Source organism: Podarcis vaucheri (assembly GCF_965113315.1).
Source record: "Podarcis vaucheri genome assembly, chromosome: 3".
Classification (NCBI taxonomy): domain Eukaryota; kingdom Metazoa; phylum Chordata; class Lepidosauria; order Squamata; family Lacertidae; genus Podarcis; species Podarcis vaucheri.
The window spans coordinates 5,083,083-5,101,440 of record NC_138761.1 but is presented as its reverse complement, the minus strand read 5'-3'; the positions used below and the strand labels follow the sequence as shown (position 1 = coordinate 5,101,440).

The window sequence follows — 18,358 nt, the reverse complement described above, 5'->3', positions numbered from 1 at the left end:
TTGAGCCCTTATCTACCCAGCGCCACTGTTCTGGTTTGCTGAGCAACTCAGATAAGGCTGTCACACGGTGCCTGCAGCTGCACTGTGAGGTGGTGGGGAACCATATTTCTGCCGACTCGCGGAAAATTAACCCTTTCCTTACCATCACCATCCCAGAATAGCCAGTTATGTCTGAGGGCCATTGCTAAGAACACCTTTGGGATGCACTGGTGATGTGTCAAAAATACATCTTTCACATTGCCCCTGATCTTCCCCTTTGTGCACAGTTCTTTGCAATAAGGCACTGCTCCAAGGCCCTTTGCATTCTGAGGACAGACAGGTGTCCGTCAAGAGTTTAGATGGATGCCCTCGCTGCAGAGTGCTTAGCCTAGAGAGGCACCCCGGCCCTCACCGGGTTCATACTTGCACTCATGCAGCGCTCTCCTCTCGCATTATTATTCTTTTATTCTTTTATTTAGTTATTTACAATAATATTTATTAATTTTCAATAGATATAACATATATATATATATATATGCAACAACAACACAATAAAGAAGTAAAAGGGAAGAAAAAAGAATAACAAACTTAACATACCTAAACGGGGGGGGGGGACTCAATTAATTAATTAAAATCCATTTTCATAAACATTTTAGTTGACTTCCTCTAATCTCCTCCATCTGAATTTCCTCTTAATTTGAATGTAGCAGTTTCCAGTATCATTATTTCGTAAAACAGTATTACAGTCGCATTCCAATTTCTTTACCTTTCTTATAATACATTTTCTTATTTATATATTTAAGTCTAATTTAGTCCTAGGCCTGATTGGTTCTTTCAAGTGGTTACATATCTTTAATATTAGAATATTTATTCAAATAGTCTTTAAATTTCTCCCAGTCTCCTTGGTAGTCCTCTTCTTTCTGGTCGCGGATTCTCCCGGTGAGATCAGCCAGCTCCATAAATTCCATCATCTTCATCTGCCATTCTTCTTGCAATTGTTATTCTTTTAAGCCCCTGAGCTGTGATCTGGATGAGTTCCCTCCACGCAGCTCTTTTCCCACCCTGAAACTTAGGGTGCTGTTGTGGTTCGTGCGACGGTTTTTAACTTAACTCAGTATTGGTTGGGTTTCCTTACGTCATCCCTTGTGCTTTTGGGTGCTGCGGGGAGATGGGGGAAGAAGTCCTTGCAGCCTGCGCGATAGATGCGAGCAAAACAAAAAAAAAAATGCCTTGCATTCAGGGGGTTGGACTAGATGACCTTTGGGTGCCTTCCAGCTCTTCAATTCTATGATTCTGTGATGCTTTTCCTTTTCATCCCATAACCTCTGGGCCTGTTTCACTGTCAGCTCTCCTGGGGTCGTATGAACCCCCTGCTCCTTGAATGCACTTAAATATCTCATTTCCCCATGTTTCTGTTCAGCTGCTAGTTTTTGGGGGGACAGTTTGGAAGTGGAGCATTTGGGGGAATTGCAAAACTTCACCCGCCCACCTTCTCAGGAACTGCCTGTTGATTCCCAGCAGCCATTGACAGCAGCCTTCTCCTCCCTGAGGAGCTCTCTATTTTATTTTATTAGAAATTTTAATACATTTATACATACATATTACAGATATACAAACAAACATATTCTTACATACCCACATTCAATCCCGCGCATACTTCCTTTTCCAGCGTGGTGTAGTGGTTAAGAGTCTCGTAATCTGGTGAACCGGGTTCACGTCTCCGCACCTCCACATGCAGCTGCTGGGTGACCTTGGGCCAGTCACACTTCTGTGAAGTCTCTCAGCCCCACTCACCTCACAGAGTGTTTGTTGTGGGGGAGGAAGGGAAAGGAGAATGTTAGCTGCTTTGAGACTCCTGAAGGGGAGTGAAAAGCGGAATATCAAATCCAAACTCTTCTTCTCTTCTTCTTCTTCTTCTTCTTCTTCTTCTTCTTCTTCTTCTTCTTTCCACCACCACCCCTCACCCTACCCTGTGCTAGACTTCCACTCTACACAATTACAATTTCTTTCCATTTCTATGACTTTCTTTCACACACTATTAAACCAACTTTCTACTTGGTTCTCTGTTACGCATTGTTATCCATATTATTTGATATTTCAGTATTTTTAGCAGAACTTGTTTATTCTAATAGGAGTTCTGGTTTTCCAAGATGATTTTGCAAATATTCTTTAAACACCTTCCAATCCCCTGAGGAGCTCTCAAGTTCGGATCTTTCCCACCCCTTTCTCCCAGAGGTGGTTGTGCTGGAGATGTTGAGCATCAGACAAGGGAACTTCTGCTTTGCAGATCATGACCTCCACTCCTCAGCTGTGACCCCCTCTGTATTTTCCACACCCCAGACACGGGCAACACCCTCCACAAATTCCTTTCCTGCACTGCCTGCGGAGCTCATTGGGCTTCTTAGCTATTCAGCGCCGCCACCGACGTGCAGCCCAAATGTGCATTTCAAAAGCGTATCAATAACCTTCTGATGCGCCCAGTCGTTTTGCAGCAAGCTGGGGATGAGTCATCTCTGCATTAATTCAGGAGTCGGGATTTTAACCTCGCGAGGCACCCTGTCAGCATAAACAATGGCTCTGCCCCGTCTTAAATCATTGCTGGCAATGATCTCTGTGGCCAAGGATTCGGTGGCCAGACTCGTCTGCAATTCTTTTTTTTTAATATAAAAAACAATGTTTATTACATCTGTCTTGTGATCTAAAGCCAGCATACTATATGCCCCAAACTAACATTTTCTGGGCAAACAAAAAAGCACATACATATTCCAACATCACTCCAAGCAGGGTCAGTCAAAAATGACTTTGTGAACAAGATATGGCTAATTTTCTTCACTTTGAAGCCTGCCACCATTGCTGTTGGCAATTGTGGGCCACACACCAACCATCTTCTTTCAAAGTGTAAGGTGTATAGACTTCTAAGATTCTGCTGCAGGCTGCCAAAATAGGACCCTAAGCATTGTACAAGTATAAGAACTTATGACCCCCAGCGTTAACATATAAAACATTCATAATTAAAATATGCAAAAAAACACAATTCCCCAATGTTAACATATAAAACATTCATAATTAAAATATGCCAAAAACACACAATTCCATTAAAACAAAGCAATTAAAACAGGAGCCTTGGGTTGTGAGATGAAGGGAACACTTGTGTGTAAAAAGGTAGATCTTCAGAAACCAGTAGCACGCCAATGCAGATGGGGCCTTGCGCCTGCGAAACTGCCTACTCGTCTGCAATTCGAAGCACAAATAACTCTGAGCTCACGAGAAAAAAGATAGAGGCTTGTGCTGGTTCTGCAGGTTAAGTCATCGCCTACCTAGGTTTTCTGTAATTCGTTTGTTCATTTGCAGCATTTATACCCCGCCCAAAGAGGCCAAAGGCTAACTAAAATCGGTTCTAAGACAATCCCTGCCTCATGATCTGGAAAGACACGACACACAAGGAAAAAGGGAAGGGGAGGGAAGAGGGGGAAACATGTTCTTCAAGTTGCTGTTTTTACAATGTAATTCCTTCTATGCACATTCTGGGTTGTCTGGAAGAGCAGCAAACCACCCCCGATATCAGTGTTGGTTCTGGCTGACTTGCCCCTGATAAATAACAGTAACCTCCCCAGAAACACCTCCCCCCCACCCCCCAGGTTAGATCTAGGAGCAGAGCTGGTGGCCAGGAGCACACAGTTTTCCCCTTGCAGGAGGGGAAGTTACCCTCCTCCTTCACTGGCAGATCAGACGGCCTTGCCCTCCCTGGTGGCAACGTCCAGACTCGGTCATCTATGCAAACCAGATGACCAGACTCAGTCATCTACGGCCTAGGACCCTCGTACCTACGGGACCACCTCTCCTGGGACGTCCCACGGAGGACCTTACGGTCTTCACACAAAAACGTCTTGGAGGTCCCAGGCCACAGGGAGGTTAGGCTGGCCTCAACCAGAGCCAGGGCTTTTTCGGCCGTGGCCCCGATCTGGTGGAACGCTCTGTCCCAAGAGACTAGGGCCCTGCGGGACTTGACATCTTTCCGCAGAGCCTGCAAGACCGAGCTGTTCCACCAGGCCTTTGGCCAAGGCACAGCCTGACCCCCTCCTTCTGTAATCCTCATAGCCCTCTAACCCAATGGTTGCCATTAATTTGACTCTGAATTGATTTTGGAATGAATTGATTTTAGAATGGTGTGTTACTTTTATGGTTGTTAGCCGCTCTGAGCCCGGCTTCGGCTGGGGAGGGCGGGATATAAATAAAAAAATATTATTATTTTACTAAACGTAACATTTGCGCCAGCGCAAGAAACTTGAGGTCAATTCACATGTTTGCTTTATGGGGATCTAAGCATCTCTAACCATTACAAATCATGTTTTCAGTGTGGCACAGAGCCTCTCAGACACACTCAGTCCCACAGATCCTTCCACCTGCCGGAAAGATTTGGGGGTTGGGGGTCCCCAGAAACCAGGACAACCGACATATAGTTCGGTGTGTGAATGTCCTCCACCACCCAATGCGCCAAATGCCCAGCTATGCATGCTGTCCTTTGATACCTGCCTCCCAGGGGGTTGGACTAGATGGCATCTGGGGTCCCTTCGGGTTTTCTTCCCCTCCGCTGCCTCCACCCCCAAAGAAGAAGCGACTTTTCCTTTTAAGAATAGTTCTTGGTTTTTATATTTACAAAATACAATTCCTTGCATGCTCTAAAAGGTTGCCATGGGTTTAGGTAAAGGTAAAGGGACCCCTGACCATTAGGTCCAGTCGTGACCGACTCTGGGGTTGCGCGCTCATCTCGCTCTGTAGGCCGAGGGAGCCAGCGTTTGTCTGCAGACAGCTTCCGGGTCATGTGGCTAGCATGACTAAGCCGCTTCTGGCAAACCAGAGCAACGCACGGAAACGCCGTTTACCTTCCCGCCGGAGCAGTACCTATTTCTCTACTTGCACTTTGACATGCTTTCGAACAGCTAGGTTGGCAGGAGCAGGGACCGAGCAATGGGAGCTCACTCCGTCGTGGGGATTCGAACTGCCGACCTTCTGATCAGCAAGTCCTAGGCTCTGTGGTTTAACCCACAGCGCCACCCGCGTCTGGATCAATTTGAATATAATTGCTTAAAAGCAGGTGGCAAATCAACTAAAACCTTTCTCAGCCGGCTGGTGATCACACTTGTGCAAATGTTTGTTTTGGGTGAAACAGGAACAGGAATCGCAGGTTGCAAAAGGCCTCTATTTTGTCTTCCTTCGAGCTAGATGTGAGCTGCTTGTTCTTCTCTCGCACTAAGTGGCTGCTAATGTGCTTATTGGCTTCCTCCCATTGAAAGAAACCTCCTTGTATTTGCCGCCAACTTATTTGAAGCTGCAAGTTTTCCTCTTTTTCCCCCTTCCCAGGGTTTTGCTCAGAGTTTCCTGAGAAGAATGTCTTACCGAAGTTCCGTTCCTGGTTGCGGAGTCACCTTTGAAATCGTCTCAAATATCCCAGAGGTGAATATATATATATCTTTTTGCAGAGCAAACCTCTTCCCTCAACTGCTGTCATGTAGTTGTACAGTGGACACTCGGGTTGCGAACGTGATCTGTGTGGGATGCATGTTCGCAACCCGCGTCTGCGCATGCGCGGGTTGCAATTTGGCGCTTCTGCGCATGTGCAAAACGCGATTTAGCGAGCACAATTCAAAGTGTTGGTGCTGACTCTCAAAGCCCTAAATGGCCTCGGTCCAGTATACCTGAAAGAGCGTCTCCACCTCCATCGTTCTGCCCGGACACTGAGGTCCACCTCCGAGGGCGTTCTGGCGGTTCCCTCACTGCAAGAAGCAAAGCTACAGGAAACCAGGCAGAGGGCCTTCTTGGTAGTGGTGCCCTCCCTGTGGAACGCCCTTCCATCAGATGTCAAGGAAATAAGCAACTATCTGACTTTTAGAAGACATCTGAAGGCAGCCCTGTTTAGGGACGTTTATAACGTTTGATGTTTTATCGTGTTTTTAATATTCTGTTGGGAGCCGCCCAGAGTGGCTGGGGAAACACCAGGCAGATGGGCGGGGTATAAATAATAAAATTATTTGGACTATGCAGAATTGGATAAGATGACAGGAAGGAGTCAAAACCTGCGGGATCAGAGATTCTCAGAGGACTGGAGTAAATATAGGAATTCTTTGAAAAGCAAGTGTAATCAACAGATTACACTAGTAGGATTGCAAGAAGTTTTGTAAGGACTATGCGAAATTTTGCAGAGAAAACTATGATAAGAATTATTAGTGAAGTTAGTATTAAATGTAATAATGAAAATAATGAAATGCAGATTAAGTGATAAAGACTGGAAAATCTTTCATATGCAGTTTTGATGGAAGTCCAAAACATTGTATAAGATAAGAAAGTATATGATTTTTGGAAATAATTTGTAAAAATATTAATAAAAATAAAATTATTATTATTATTATTATTATTATTATTATTATTATTATTATTATGAGCATGGCTAACTCCAGGCGGCTTGTTTTCCTTCCAGGATGCCCAGGGGGCAGAGGAGAGGGAGGCCCTGGCGAGAATGGCTGCCAACGTTGAGAATGCAGCTTCAGCCGATTCGGAAGCCCGGATAGAGAAGTACCTTCGGAGTGTCCTGGCTGTTGAGAACATCCTTACTTTGGACAGGTTGCGTCAGGTGAGCAGATGCCGAGTCGAAACGCCATGTGGCCGTTGGTTTGCTGTGGAGTTGGGGCCTCTGATGCAAAATCACAGAACCCAGCGAATACTTCCCCTTGCATTCCTCGGGTTGCGAACGTGATCCGTGCGGAATGCATGTTCGCAACCCACAGCGTTCACAACCCGAAGTGGCGCATCTATGCACGCGCGGGTTGTGATTCGGCACTTCTGCGCATGCACAGAGTGCGATTTACAGCTTCTGCGCATGCGCGACCCCCCAAACCCGGAAGTAACCCTTTCCAGTACTTCCGGGTTTCAACCCGAAAAAAACGCAACCTGAAGCGTCTGTAACCCGAGGTATGACTGTAAATGGATAACTTTTTATGAAATAAATGGATAAATATTTTTTGGGAGACTATTACGTTTGTAGTCCTCATGTCTGCAAAGAACAGGCGCTGGTGTGTCATCGTCCCACCCCCCTGTCTTCGTTCAGCTCAGGTATTTACCATTCCTCTTGTTTCTGAAAGACCTACATTGGTCCAAAAAAAAGACCTACCGTATTTTTCGCTCTATAGGACGCACTTTTTCCCCTTCAAAAATGAAGGGGAAATGTGTGTGCGTCCTATGGAGCGAAGACGCCATAGCCCCGCGACCCTCTCCCGGCTGGAGAGGTGACGCGCGGCTATGGCAGGAGCCTCTCCGCTGCGCCTTTCGGCTGCTCCCTGACCTGCTCTTTGGGGCTGGTGGTGGGCTTCCCCCCGCCAGCCCCAAAGAGCAGGTCGAAAGGAACCTGAAGCCTGGAGAGCAAGAGGGGTCAGTGCACACCGACCCCTCTCGCTCTCCAGGCTTCCAAGGTAGCCGCCTGAACGCACCTTAAACGGCACCTTGTTTTAGAGCGGGAAAACAAGAGGGGGAAAGTTCTCCCCCTCTCTGCGCAGCGCCTCCTGCCGCTTCACTGAAGGGGCGCTGGACAGAGAGGGGGAGATTTTTTTTTCTTGTTCTCCCCCCTCTAAAACAAAGTGTGTCCTATTGTCCGGTGCGTCCTATGGTGCGAAAAATACGGTACATTGGCTCCCAGTACGTTTCTGGGCACAATTCAAAGTTTTGGTGCTGACCTTTAGAGCCCTAAATGGCTTTGGTCCAGTAGACCTGAAGGAGCGTCTCCACCCCCATCATTCTGCCCGGACACTGAGGTCCAGCGCCGAGGGCCTTCTGGCGGTTCCCTCCCTGCGAGAAGTGAGGTCACAGCGAACCAGGCAGAGGGCCTTCTTGTTGGTGGCACCCGCCCTGTGGAAATAGTTTCCCATTTGGTTGTGTATTTTTTTGATGTGGTTTATTTATTGTTTATGACTTTTATATTATGTAAATCTTGTCATGCTGTAAGCCACCTTGAGCATTGTTTTTTTAAATGTGGAAAGGCGGCATACAAATAATAATAAAAAATATGATAAAATGTCAAGGAAATAAGCAACTATCTGACTTTTAGAAGACATCTGAAGGCAGCCCTGTTTAGGGAAGCTTTTAATATTTGATGGATTATTGTATTTTAATATTTTGCAGGAAGCCGCCCAGAGTGGGCGGGGTATAAATAAATTATTATTATTATTATTATATTTTCTCTGTCACAGGAGGTTGCGGTGAAGGAGCAGCTAACGGGCAAAGGAAAGCTATACCGAAAGAGCCTCAGCTCGCCCAACGTCAACCGAGTGAGTCTCCACAATTGTGATTCTCCTGCCCCAGGAAATGCGGTGGGCGGCAGTGTGGCAGAGAAATGTCCCACCTCTTCTTGCAGCTGGGGAACAGTATGTGCTTGGGAACAGGGACCACCCCACCAGTCTCAGTACCTTTGTAAGCACACCTGTCCTTCAGGTGAGGGCTGGCATCCACCTCTGCTGCCAAGCCAAGAAGGCCGGGCTCCAAAATCCATGTGGGAGCTCAGCTCAGCTCTTCTCACATACCTTTTCCTGAAGTTTTAAAATCAAGTTTTCCAAAACTTCACACATACATCTCAAAACATAATACAAACATTCCCACCTGCTTTTCCACGCTGTTTTCTGTCTCTAAAACCTTAACAGAGCTACTATAATCTTTAACCCCTTCTGCTGCTCGTAGTTCAAATCCTGCTCACGAGTTCATCAGATAATAATATTTCTTTAAATACCGTATTTTTTGCTCTATAAGATACACTTTTTCCTTCTTAAAAAGTAAGGGGAAATGTGTGTGCGTCTTATGGAGCGAATGCAAGCTGCGCAGCTATCCCAGAAGCCAGAACAGCAAGAGGGATTGCTGCTTTCACTGCGCAGCGATCCCTCTTGCTGTTCTGGCTTCTGAGATTCAGAATATTTTTTTTCTTGTTTTCCTCCTCCAAAAACTAGGTGCGTCTTGTGGTCTGGTGCGTCTTATAGAGCGAAAAATACGGTAATCCCCAAAGGGTTTCCGTTCTTTCACAAAACATTCATCATTAGGTTCTCTGTTTTCAGCTGTTAACTTTTGCCACACAAACACACAAAAAAAAGTTAGCAAAGGGTTTTTCTTTTTCTTTTTTAAAGTCCCCTCTTCCTTTTCACTCTTGCAGCTCTCCGGAAGCCGCCAGGATCTAAACCCACCGTACAGCCTCGCAACTTACAAAGTAAGATTTCAAAATCGCTTAGCAGGGTTCTTTTGTTTTGTTTTTGAAAACGTTTATGAGAGAGCACACCCTAGCAGGACGGAAAATGCCCTGTTAGGAGCATGGGCAGCTGTGTTACGCTGATCCCAGCCATTGGGCTACTTAGTTCAGTATTGTCTTCACTGGCAGGCAGCAGCTTTGCAGGACTTCAGACAAGGGTGTCACCCAGCCTTGCCTGAAAAAGCCAGGAATTGAATTTGGGACCTTCTGCATGTTAGGATGTGAATAGATACTAGGAAAGGCTCTATTTATTAGATCCTTCCTCACATTTGTGAGTTCAGTGCCACGCCTTGTGTGGTGTAGAGAGCCAGCGTGGTGTAGTGGTTAAGAGCGGTGGACTCGTAATCTGGTGAACTGGGTTCGATTCCCCGCTCCTCCACATGCAGCTGCTGGGTGACCTTGGGCTAATAATAATAATAATAATAATAATAATAATAATAATAATATATTTATACCCTGCCCATCTGGCTGGGTCCCCCCAGCCACTCTGGGCGGCTTCCAACAAAGTATTAAAATACAGTAGTCTGTTAAACATTAAAAGCTTCCCTAAAGAGGGCTGCCTTCAGATGTCTTCTAAAAGTCTGGTAGTTGTTTTTCTCTTTGACATCTGACGGGAGGGTGTTCCACAGGGTGGGTGCCACCACCGAGAAGGCCCTCTGCCAGGTTCCCTGTAACTTGGCTTCTCACAGCGAGGGAACTGCCAGAAGGCCCTCGGAGCTGGACCTCAGTGTCCGGGCAGAACGATGGGGATGGAGACGCTCCTTCAGGTATACTGGACCAAGGCCATTTAGGGCTTTAAAGGTCAGCATCAACATGTTGAATTGTGTTCAGAAACCTACTGGGAGCCAATGTAGGTCTTTCACATTGGCTCTACACATCAGATCAATACCTTTCTGCACCAAGAAATGCAAACTGACACCAGGGACATTCTGCATGCAAGGCAAGATGATCTGCTTCTTCTTCGCCTTCCCCTTGTAACGGAACGGGATGCTAGGACGTAGCTCCCGTTCAGCCTTGGCTGAAGATTCAGCGGAGGAATCTTCTTCCCAACCATTTTTCAGGTTGTGAAATGCCCTTGCGCTTTTAGCGCTTGTGTCTGTTAAGTGCAAACTGAGGGAGGACCGTAGATGGTGCCATCCCAGGCATCTCCAAGAAAGGCTGGCAAGGAATTCTGCCCCAAACCCCGGGGAGATATTGGCGGTCATTGCAGACAGCGCTGAACTAGGTAGACCGGTGGCTCTGACACAGTGAAAGACAACTTGCTCCATCCATAGCTAAGCACGTTCTCAGTCCTGTTGTTTTCGGTGAGAGCGAGTTGGGCGCTTCCTCGATTCTCCTTCTTGGAAGTCAACGGGACTTGACGTGGTTTGTCTCTGTAAGAGCCATAACTTCTGCTGGAAAAGCGTTGGAGGAAATCCGTGGCTCCTTTTTTGGGGGGGGCGGCTTCTACATTTCCCAATATTTCTGTCGGATTCTAGAGCGTCTGCAAAGTGACCCATCAAGGCATGTTCCCTTTGACCAAGCTAAGGGGGCTTTTAATTTGTGCTGGGGTGGGGAGGGCGGGGTGGCGGGGTGTGCCAAATCATTTGTAATCCGGATTTTCATTGTTCTCTCTTTCTTTCTCTTTTGTTTTTGTTTCTTAACCCTTCAACGGTATCCACCCCCATTGCATGTGTCAGTATCCAAAGGTCCAGGCAGAGGTAACTAATTCATTAGGTTCACCTAATGAACGGATAAATCTGTTATCCCATTCCGGAGTGCTTTCCCGTGAACCGCCTTGCTCACTAACCCTTAAAAACCTGCTTTGGAAATGCTGTTGTCGTTCTTCGTTTTCGCCCTGTGCTTCGTTAACCTGGGAGGAGGTGTAACTCTTTGAAAGGTGGTGGTCAGCATGTCAGTGTGGAACGCGCATTGCTCCCTGAGCCGTGAGCCTGATGACTTTATCCGACTAGTCAAATAAGTCTTGCTTCTGAGACCCTATCTCTTGTACAGTGCCATCAATTTGCAGAGAACTCTAGACCATGAAATAAGCCCCAGATACATTGGGTATCTGCCCCAAAGACCCTACAGCGCTGACAAAAAGCCCGTGGGGATAAAAATGGCTAGCAATAGATGCACACGAGCCAATGGAATTACAGTCATACCTCGGGTTGAATGTGCTTTGGGTTGAGCGCATTCGAGTTGCGCTCCACGGCAACCCGGAAGTAACGGAGCGCGTTACTTCCGGGTTTCGCCACTCGCGCATGCGCAGACGCTAAAAATGATGTCACGTGCATGTGCGGAAGTGGCAAAATGCGACCCATGCAGACGCGCCGACATATCTTATGTTGCGTTCAGGATGCGAACGGGGCTCCGGAATGGATCCTGTTCGCATCCCGAGGTACCACTGTATAAGCATAAACATAGCGCATAGATCAAGTGTGTTGGACTGCACAGGGAGATCAGAATCCTGTCCCAACAGCGAACAGCCAGACCCTTCGGAGAAGTCAACAGGCAGGACATGAAGACGAAACCCAAAACTTTGTTTGTGCCCAGGCACCTAGTATTCGGTGCTATACTGCCACAGAACATGGAAGTTTTGTTTCTCTATCAAGCCAGCTGCCGTCCTCCAGTGAATTTGTCTAACATTACTTTTGGTTCATTTCGTTCATCCTGAATCCAATGTCTGTTCCGAATCTTTTATCCACCCTGAATTTAGTAAGTAAAGCTAGGCTGGAACTGTTAAAACAGTGAGCACAGAGCCAGTCTTCATAACCAAACTGGTGAGCTTCAACTATGGGGCAAGTGACTTTGTAGAGCATTCAGTAGTTAACGGTTCCTTCGGCATGTCTTGCAATTTGGCCCATCGGCAAGTGACCGCTGTCCAGTCGACTCTGCAGCGGGCACAGTAATTGTCGGTCAGGTTGTAGATTTGGCTGCACCCCCAAAGCAGGCGCATGACACGGCTACCCACCCATGCCAAGTGCTGCAGAGGCCCCTGCTGTCCACAGTCACAAAAATCTCCTTTTTTCATGTCCCAAACCTCCCCTCTCCAAATGCCAAAATCCCAGACTCAGCATAAGCTATGTGGAACGTCCTTGCTCTTCTGCAAATTTAGAATGAAATGTGGGAGTGGTTCTTGACGGTACCTGGACATGACTTCGGTTGCGCACAGATGTCTGCAGTGTGAGCTGACGCCTGCCTGGTTTAGTGGCAATCAGGTTGTGTGATCTGTGGCCTAACAGCGATTGACTCACACATGCAAGTTGTTTTTTTGCATTCCTAAGCTGACAGTAGGGACGTGGGTGGCCCTGTGGGTTAAACCACAGAGCCTAGGACTTGCCAATCAGACGGAGTGAGCTCCCATTGCTTGGTCCCTGCTCCTGCCAACCTAGCAGTTCAAAAACACAAAGTGCAAGTAGATAAATAGGTACCACTCTGGCGGGAAGGTAAACGGCATTTCCGTGCACTGCTCTGGTTTGCCAGAAGCGGCTTAGTCATGCTTGCCACATGACCCGAAAGCTGTACAACGGCTCCCTCAGCCAATAAAGCGAGATGAGCGCCACAACCCCAGAGTCGGCCACGACTGGACCTAATGGTCAGGGGTCCCTTTACCTTACTAAGCTGGCAGTAAAAACAGGAGGCTCATCAGGCCCCCGATAATTCGCTGTCCGTGTTTGGTGCTTACAGGATGGATTTGATTTAAATCACTAGTCAGTAAGACTTGATTTAAATCATTTTTTTTAAAAAAAGAAAGACTCCTTCTTGCTGGTATAATCTTAATATTTACAACCAGATGAAGGTTTCATTTTTGGAATAATAAATTTTCGGAGTAGTTTTTACAGTTATATCAAAAATTACTGATTTTGTTATACTATTAGAAATGCATAGACAAATAATTATGAAATCATTGTTTATATTTGGACAACTTTTCTGCTGTACTTTATTGGAAGGAAAAAATAACAATTTCCTTAATAACAATTTAAACAAATTATTTAACTAAAACAATAGCATTATATCATATGCCACTGGGCCCATCACCTCCTGGTAAATAGAAGGGGAAGAAATGGAGGCAGTGAAAGATTTTACTTTCTTGGGCTCCATGATCACTGCAGATGGTGACAGCAGCCACAAAATTAAAAGACGCCTGCTTCTTGGGAGAAAAGCAATGACAAACCTAGACAGCATCTTAAAAAGCAGAGACGTCACCTTGCCAACAAAGGTCCGTATAGTGAAAGCTATGGTTTTCCCAGTAGTGATGTATGGAAGTGAGAGCTGGACCATAAAGAAGGCTGATCGCCGAAGAATGGATGCTTTTGAATTCTGGTGCTGGAGGAGACTCTTGAGAGTCCCGTGGACTGCAAGAAGATCAAACCTCTCCATTCTGAAGGAAATCAGCCCTGAGTGTTCACTGGAAGGACAGATCCTGAAGCTGAGGCTCCAAGACTTTGGCCACCTCATGAGAAGAGAAGACTCCCTGGAAAAGACCCTGATGTTGGGAAAGATGAAAGGCACAAGGAGAAGGGGACGACAGAGGACGAGATGGTGGGACAGTGTTCTCGAAGTTACCAGCATGAGTTTGGCCAAACTGCGGGAGGCAGTGGAAGACAGGAGTGCCTGGCGTGCTCTGGTCCAGGGGGTCACGAAGAGGCGGACACATCTAAACGACTAAAAAACACCAGGAATTTGTTTATATATTTTTTTCAAAATATAGTCTGGCCCCCCACAAGGTCTGAGGGATAGTGGACTGGCCCCCTGCTGAAAAGGTTTGCTGACCCCTGACCTTGATGATGTCCTGGATTTCCCCCCTCTGGGCTTGGCCTCACTTCCTTCTATATTTGCTGACCCCTGACCTTGATGGTGTCCTGGATTTCCCCCCTCTGGGCTTGGCCTCACTTCCTTCTATATTTTGCCTTGCGGGATCAGACCCAAGATCCATCCAGCCTCCCTGCAGCAACTCTTTGCTTTTAAGATGACAGCGGTGGGCCGAAAATCCCCCGCAGTTTCTTCCCGGGATCATCTGCAAAACAGGTGCGTGGAGAGGGGCAGGAAGGCAAAAGATCGTGCAGAAGGCGCTGAGACATTTGTGCATCGACCTTTCAAGGGCAAGGCGAGAGCGAGATGTTCTTAAAAGTGGCTGTTGAGAATTAGCTTAATGAAGTCTGACCTCTGTGCCCAGTCATTTGGCAGAGGTTTCGCCAGACAAATAATGAATAAGTCCGTTCTTGTCTTTCTCTATTATTACGATCCTTTTCGGGAGGCTGAAATGATGAGCGTGATCATTCTCTCTCTCTCTCTCTCTCTGCCTGAAACCACGTCAGGGGAGCAATGGATCTGTGGATGTGATTCAGCCTGAGCTTGTAAGAAGGTCTTCAACGCTGATGTCTCACTTTAAACGTTACGGATCCGTACCGCCAAGGGATGGGAGTTGTCGTCTGAAACATCTGGCTCTTTCTGTGCATTCCGCCCCCACCAGCCCAGGCTTCTAATCGCAGATGATAAAATTACGGCTTTGCAAAAAATCACAAATAGCTGGGTAACTGTAGATGATAGGAGCAACCTCCAACGGCGTTGCGGGCAAAATGTCCTCCATTGCCGTAATCTTCTGATTACAGCGGGTCACACATTGGACCAAAGGCTGGAGGCTCCTTAAACCTGTCTTAATTTCCTAATTAGGTTGCAGAAGGCTAGGCCAGGTTTATTCAAAGAGCAGTAACCTCTACAACTGGGTTGCGGTTCTGCGTTATCCGAAGAGAAGCATCACCACTGCAGCTGCCGCTTGTGGGACAAAGTGATTGGAATATTTTCTATGGACTGATATTCTACGGACTGTTTTTTGGCCACATCTCCCATCAGCCCCAGCCCAAGGGGCTGAGGGGACTGTGGCTGTGCTGAGTCTGATGATGATGATGATGATGATGATGATGATGATGATGATGATAATGCCCCAAATATCTGGCTGGGTTCCCCCAGCCACTCCTGTGGCCTACAGGATATCTAAAAACATAATACAGTCATACCTTGGTTGCTGAACGCCTTGAAACTCGTACTTTTCGGCTCCTAAACGATCAAAACCCGGAAGTGAGTGTTCCGGTTTTCGAACGGTTCCGATTGGCTGCAGCACACTCCTGCAGGCAATGGACGTCGCGCCTTGGTTTTCGAACGGACTTCCGGAATGCATTCTGTTCGAGAAGCAAGGTACAACTGTAAAGGGGAATTGTATTCTGAAACTTATGAAAGGCCCCAGGTTGCAGAGGGCATTTTAGAAATCTCAAGAGAGCATTGTTCGTACATTATTAAATTACCCTGCCACCCTTCATCTGAGGAGCACAAGACTCTTTGCAATATAAAAACACAAAAATACATAACAATCCCACCCTCCCCGTTTCAAAGGCCATAGGTTGCTTAATTAGCCAAAGGCCTGGAAGAAGAGGACTGCTTTTGCCTGGTGCCTAAAGATATGCAACAGAGGTACCAGGCGAGTCTCCCTGGGGAGAACATTTCCCAAATGGGGAGCCACTGCAGAAAAGGCCCTGTTTTTGTGTTGCCACCCTCTGGACCTCTTACGGAGGAGGCACATGAAGAAAGATGATCTCAGGGTATATATGGGAAGAAACGGTCCTTGAGGTATTGCGGTCCTGAGCTGTTTAAGGCTTTATAGGTCAAAAACAGTGCTTTGAATTGTTCTTTGGGTCAAGGATTCCTGTTCTTGCTGCTCTGCTTCCTTTGCTTATGATGTTTTCTACGGGGAAACTTTGGCCAAATATTTCCTGAGCGTTGGGACTTCCGGTTTCATCTCTCTTGTTTTCTCTCCCCCTCCGCCTTTGTGAATTATTTTTAGAGTCGTTGGGAAAGCCAGCAAGATGTATCACAAAACTCAGTGCATTCGAACAGGTCCAGGTCTAGCCTCTCGGACTCTCCGCAGCAGAACGGTTCTGCAGACCCAGGTAAGAACATAACCAGCGAAAGAAGCCCTTGCGGTTAGCCAGGGTAGGACAGAGAGCACACACACACAGCCCAGTTGTAGCTAGGCTACTTCTTAAGAAGTACTTAGGCTTGCAAAGATGTGTAAGACTGAATGAGATAAGTGCTGGAGATGCAAAGGCAGAGGGAACGTTCTTTCCTATGTGGTGGACTTGTAAAAGGGTAAAAGATTATTGGGAAACGATCCATAATGAATTGAAAAAAAATGTTCAAAAGTGCTTTCCCAAAAAACCTAGAGTCCTTTCTGTTGAGGATAATTCCAAAAATGAAGGCTTGCGGATAGCAGCAAGCTCCGGGAGCGATCGCAAGGCTGAGTGCAACCTTGCCTTCGCTCCCGGACCCGTTCTAAAAACGAGGCTAAAAACGAAGCCAAGACAGTTAGCAGGATCTATCCCGCTCACTGTTGTGGCTTCTTTGCTCTTTGGGGCTTGGGGGGGGGGGAATAATTTTTTTTTCTTTATCCCCCCCCCAAAAAAAACCACTAGGTGCGCCCTATGGTCTGGAGCGCCCTATAGAGCGAAAAATACGGTACATTTAGAGAAGATTGGAAAACATTTTTTGAATATATGGGGAATAATTGTGTACACCTGAAAATGCTGGCAGAATTAAATAAATTCAACAGTGTAAATAAGTTTTGATGGGTGTAATAACGGAATGCTGAATGGTATAGTTTTTTGTAAAATATTCAGGGATTTATGATACAGTGGTACCTCAGGTTACATATGCTTCAGGTTACATACGCTTCAGGTTACAGACTCCGCTAACCCAGAAATAGTGCTTCAGGTTAAGAACTTTGCTTCAGGATAAGAACAGAAATCGTTCTCCAGCGGCGCAGCAGCAGCGGGAGGCCCCAGTAGCTAAAGTGGTGCTACAGGTTAAGAACAGTTTCAGGTTAAGAACGGACCTCCGGAATGAATTAAGTACTTAACCTGAGGTACCACTGTATGTTAAATGAACCATGGAAAGAGAAGAAGGGAAGTCATTGATATCTTAAGGATGTAAAAATTAGTATTTTAAATTCCCAAACAGAAAATTTAATAGAAATTATATACAGAAGCTTTGCTGTCTCAGACACTGGAGGCAGAGCCGTCAGGGTTGGTAGCCACGGAAAGTCCTCTCCTACTCTGTGAATTTCTCTAACCCTCTTTTAAAGCCATCCAAGTTGGTGGCCGTCCCTGTGGCAGGGAGTTCCACAGTCTAACTGTGCACTGCATGACAAAACCTTTTCTTGTATCTCGGGACTCCTGGCTTTAACCGAACCAACCCAAAGGCTTGGAATTGGTTCAGGGTGGGTTTTTCATAGTGCTGTGGGCATTCAGTAGGCAAAGGGATGGCAGAGTTTTGAATTGATTGTTGTCGTTGTTGTCCCTAGGACTCGGTAGCCTGGCTGCATCCTACTTGAATCCTGTGAAGTCCTTCGTGCCTCAGATGCCAAAGCTGCTTAAATCCCTGTTTCCTGTACGGGATGAGAAGAAGGGCCGACAGCTGTCTCCCTTGGCGCAGCAGGTATAATAAGCGCGTGATATATGGGGAAAGGAGGAAAAAGGGAATTATGCAGAATTTCTGGTCGATACACATAATCTCCAACAGGCTTTGGGGGAGTGTGCCTATCAGGACTCCCCATTTTCTGTATCCTCCAGCTATTATGGGTAATCACCCAATGGAGATTACGTATTTGGTTTTGTTGGGTTTTTATATTTTGCTCGAAGCCGCCCAGAGTGGCTGGGGCAACCCATTCGGATGGGCAGCATAAGAATAACAAAACAACAACGAATATTATTGTTATTACGACTTGGAAAAGTGCACATTATCCCCTCCATAAAAAGATCAGCTGGCAAATGTGCAAAGTGGCCAGTTGTTATGCATATTAACGACACAAGTTGCGTAACATACATGACAAGTTTGACACAGTGCCATTGCGAGGCAGGTTACTGACGAGCTCAGAGGAGCTCACGAATCGGGTTGCTGGGCTATTGAAAGGAAAACTAAAATATTGCCACTCTTCCGTAATAAATGCATATTGATTGAAAGTCATAACGGTATTGAGTGTTTAGTGACTCAAGCTGAAAGATTGTGTTTGGGTCAGTGTCTGGCAATCACTGTTTCTGGGCTATTTTATGTCCCCCTTTTTACTTGACG

General features: G+C 46.4%; 1 protein-coding gene across 1 annotated transcript in view; it reads left to right on the top strand.

Moving 5' to 3' along the window:
* KIF13B (kinesin family member 13B) overlaps nt 1-18,358 on the top strand; it is a 207,893-nt gene that overhangs the window by 168,548 nt on the left and 20,987 nt on the right. The window contains exons 32-38 of the mRNA XM_082216297.1: nt 5,341-5,433; nt 6,455-6,607; nt 8,217-8,294; nt 9,164-9,217; nt 10,936-10,956; nt 16,077-16,182; nt 17,592-17,725. Coding sequence (XP_082072423.1) covers nt 5,341-5,433; nt 6,455-6,607; nt 8,217-8,294; nt 9,164-9,217; nt 10,936-10,956; nt 16,077-16,182; nt 17,592-17,725 — 639 coding nt within the window. The remainder of the gene's footprint in view (nt 1-5,340; nt 5,434-6,454; nt 6,608-8,216; nt 8,295-9,163; nt 9,218-10,935; nt 10,957-16,076; nt 16,183-17,591; nt 17,726-18,358) is intronic.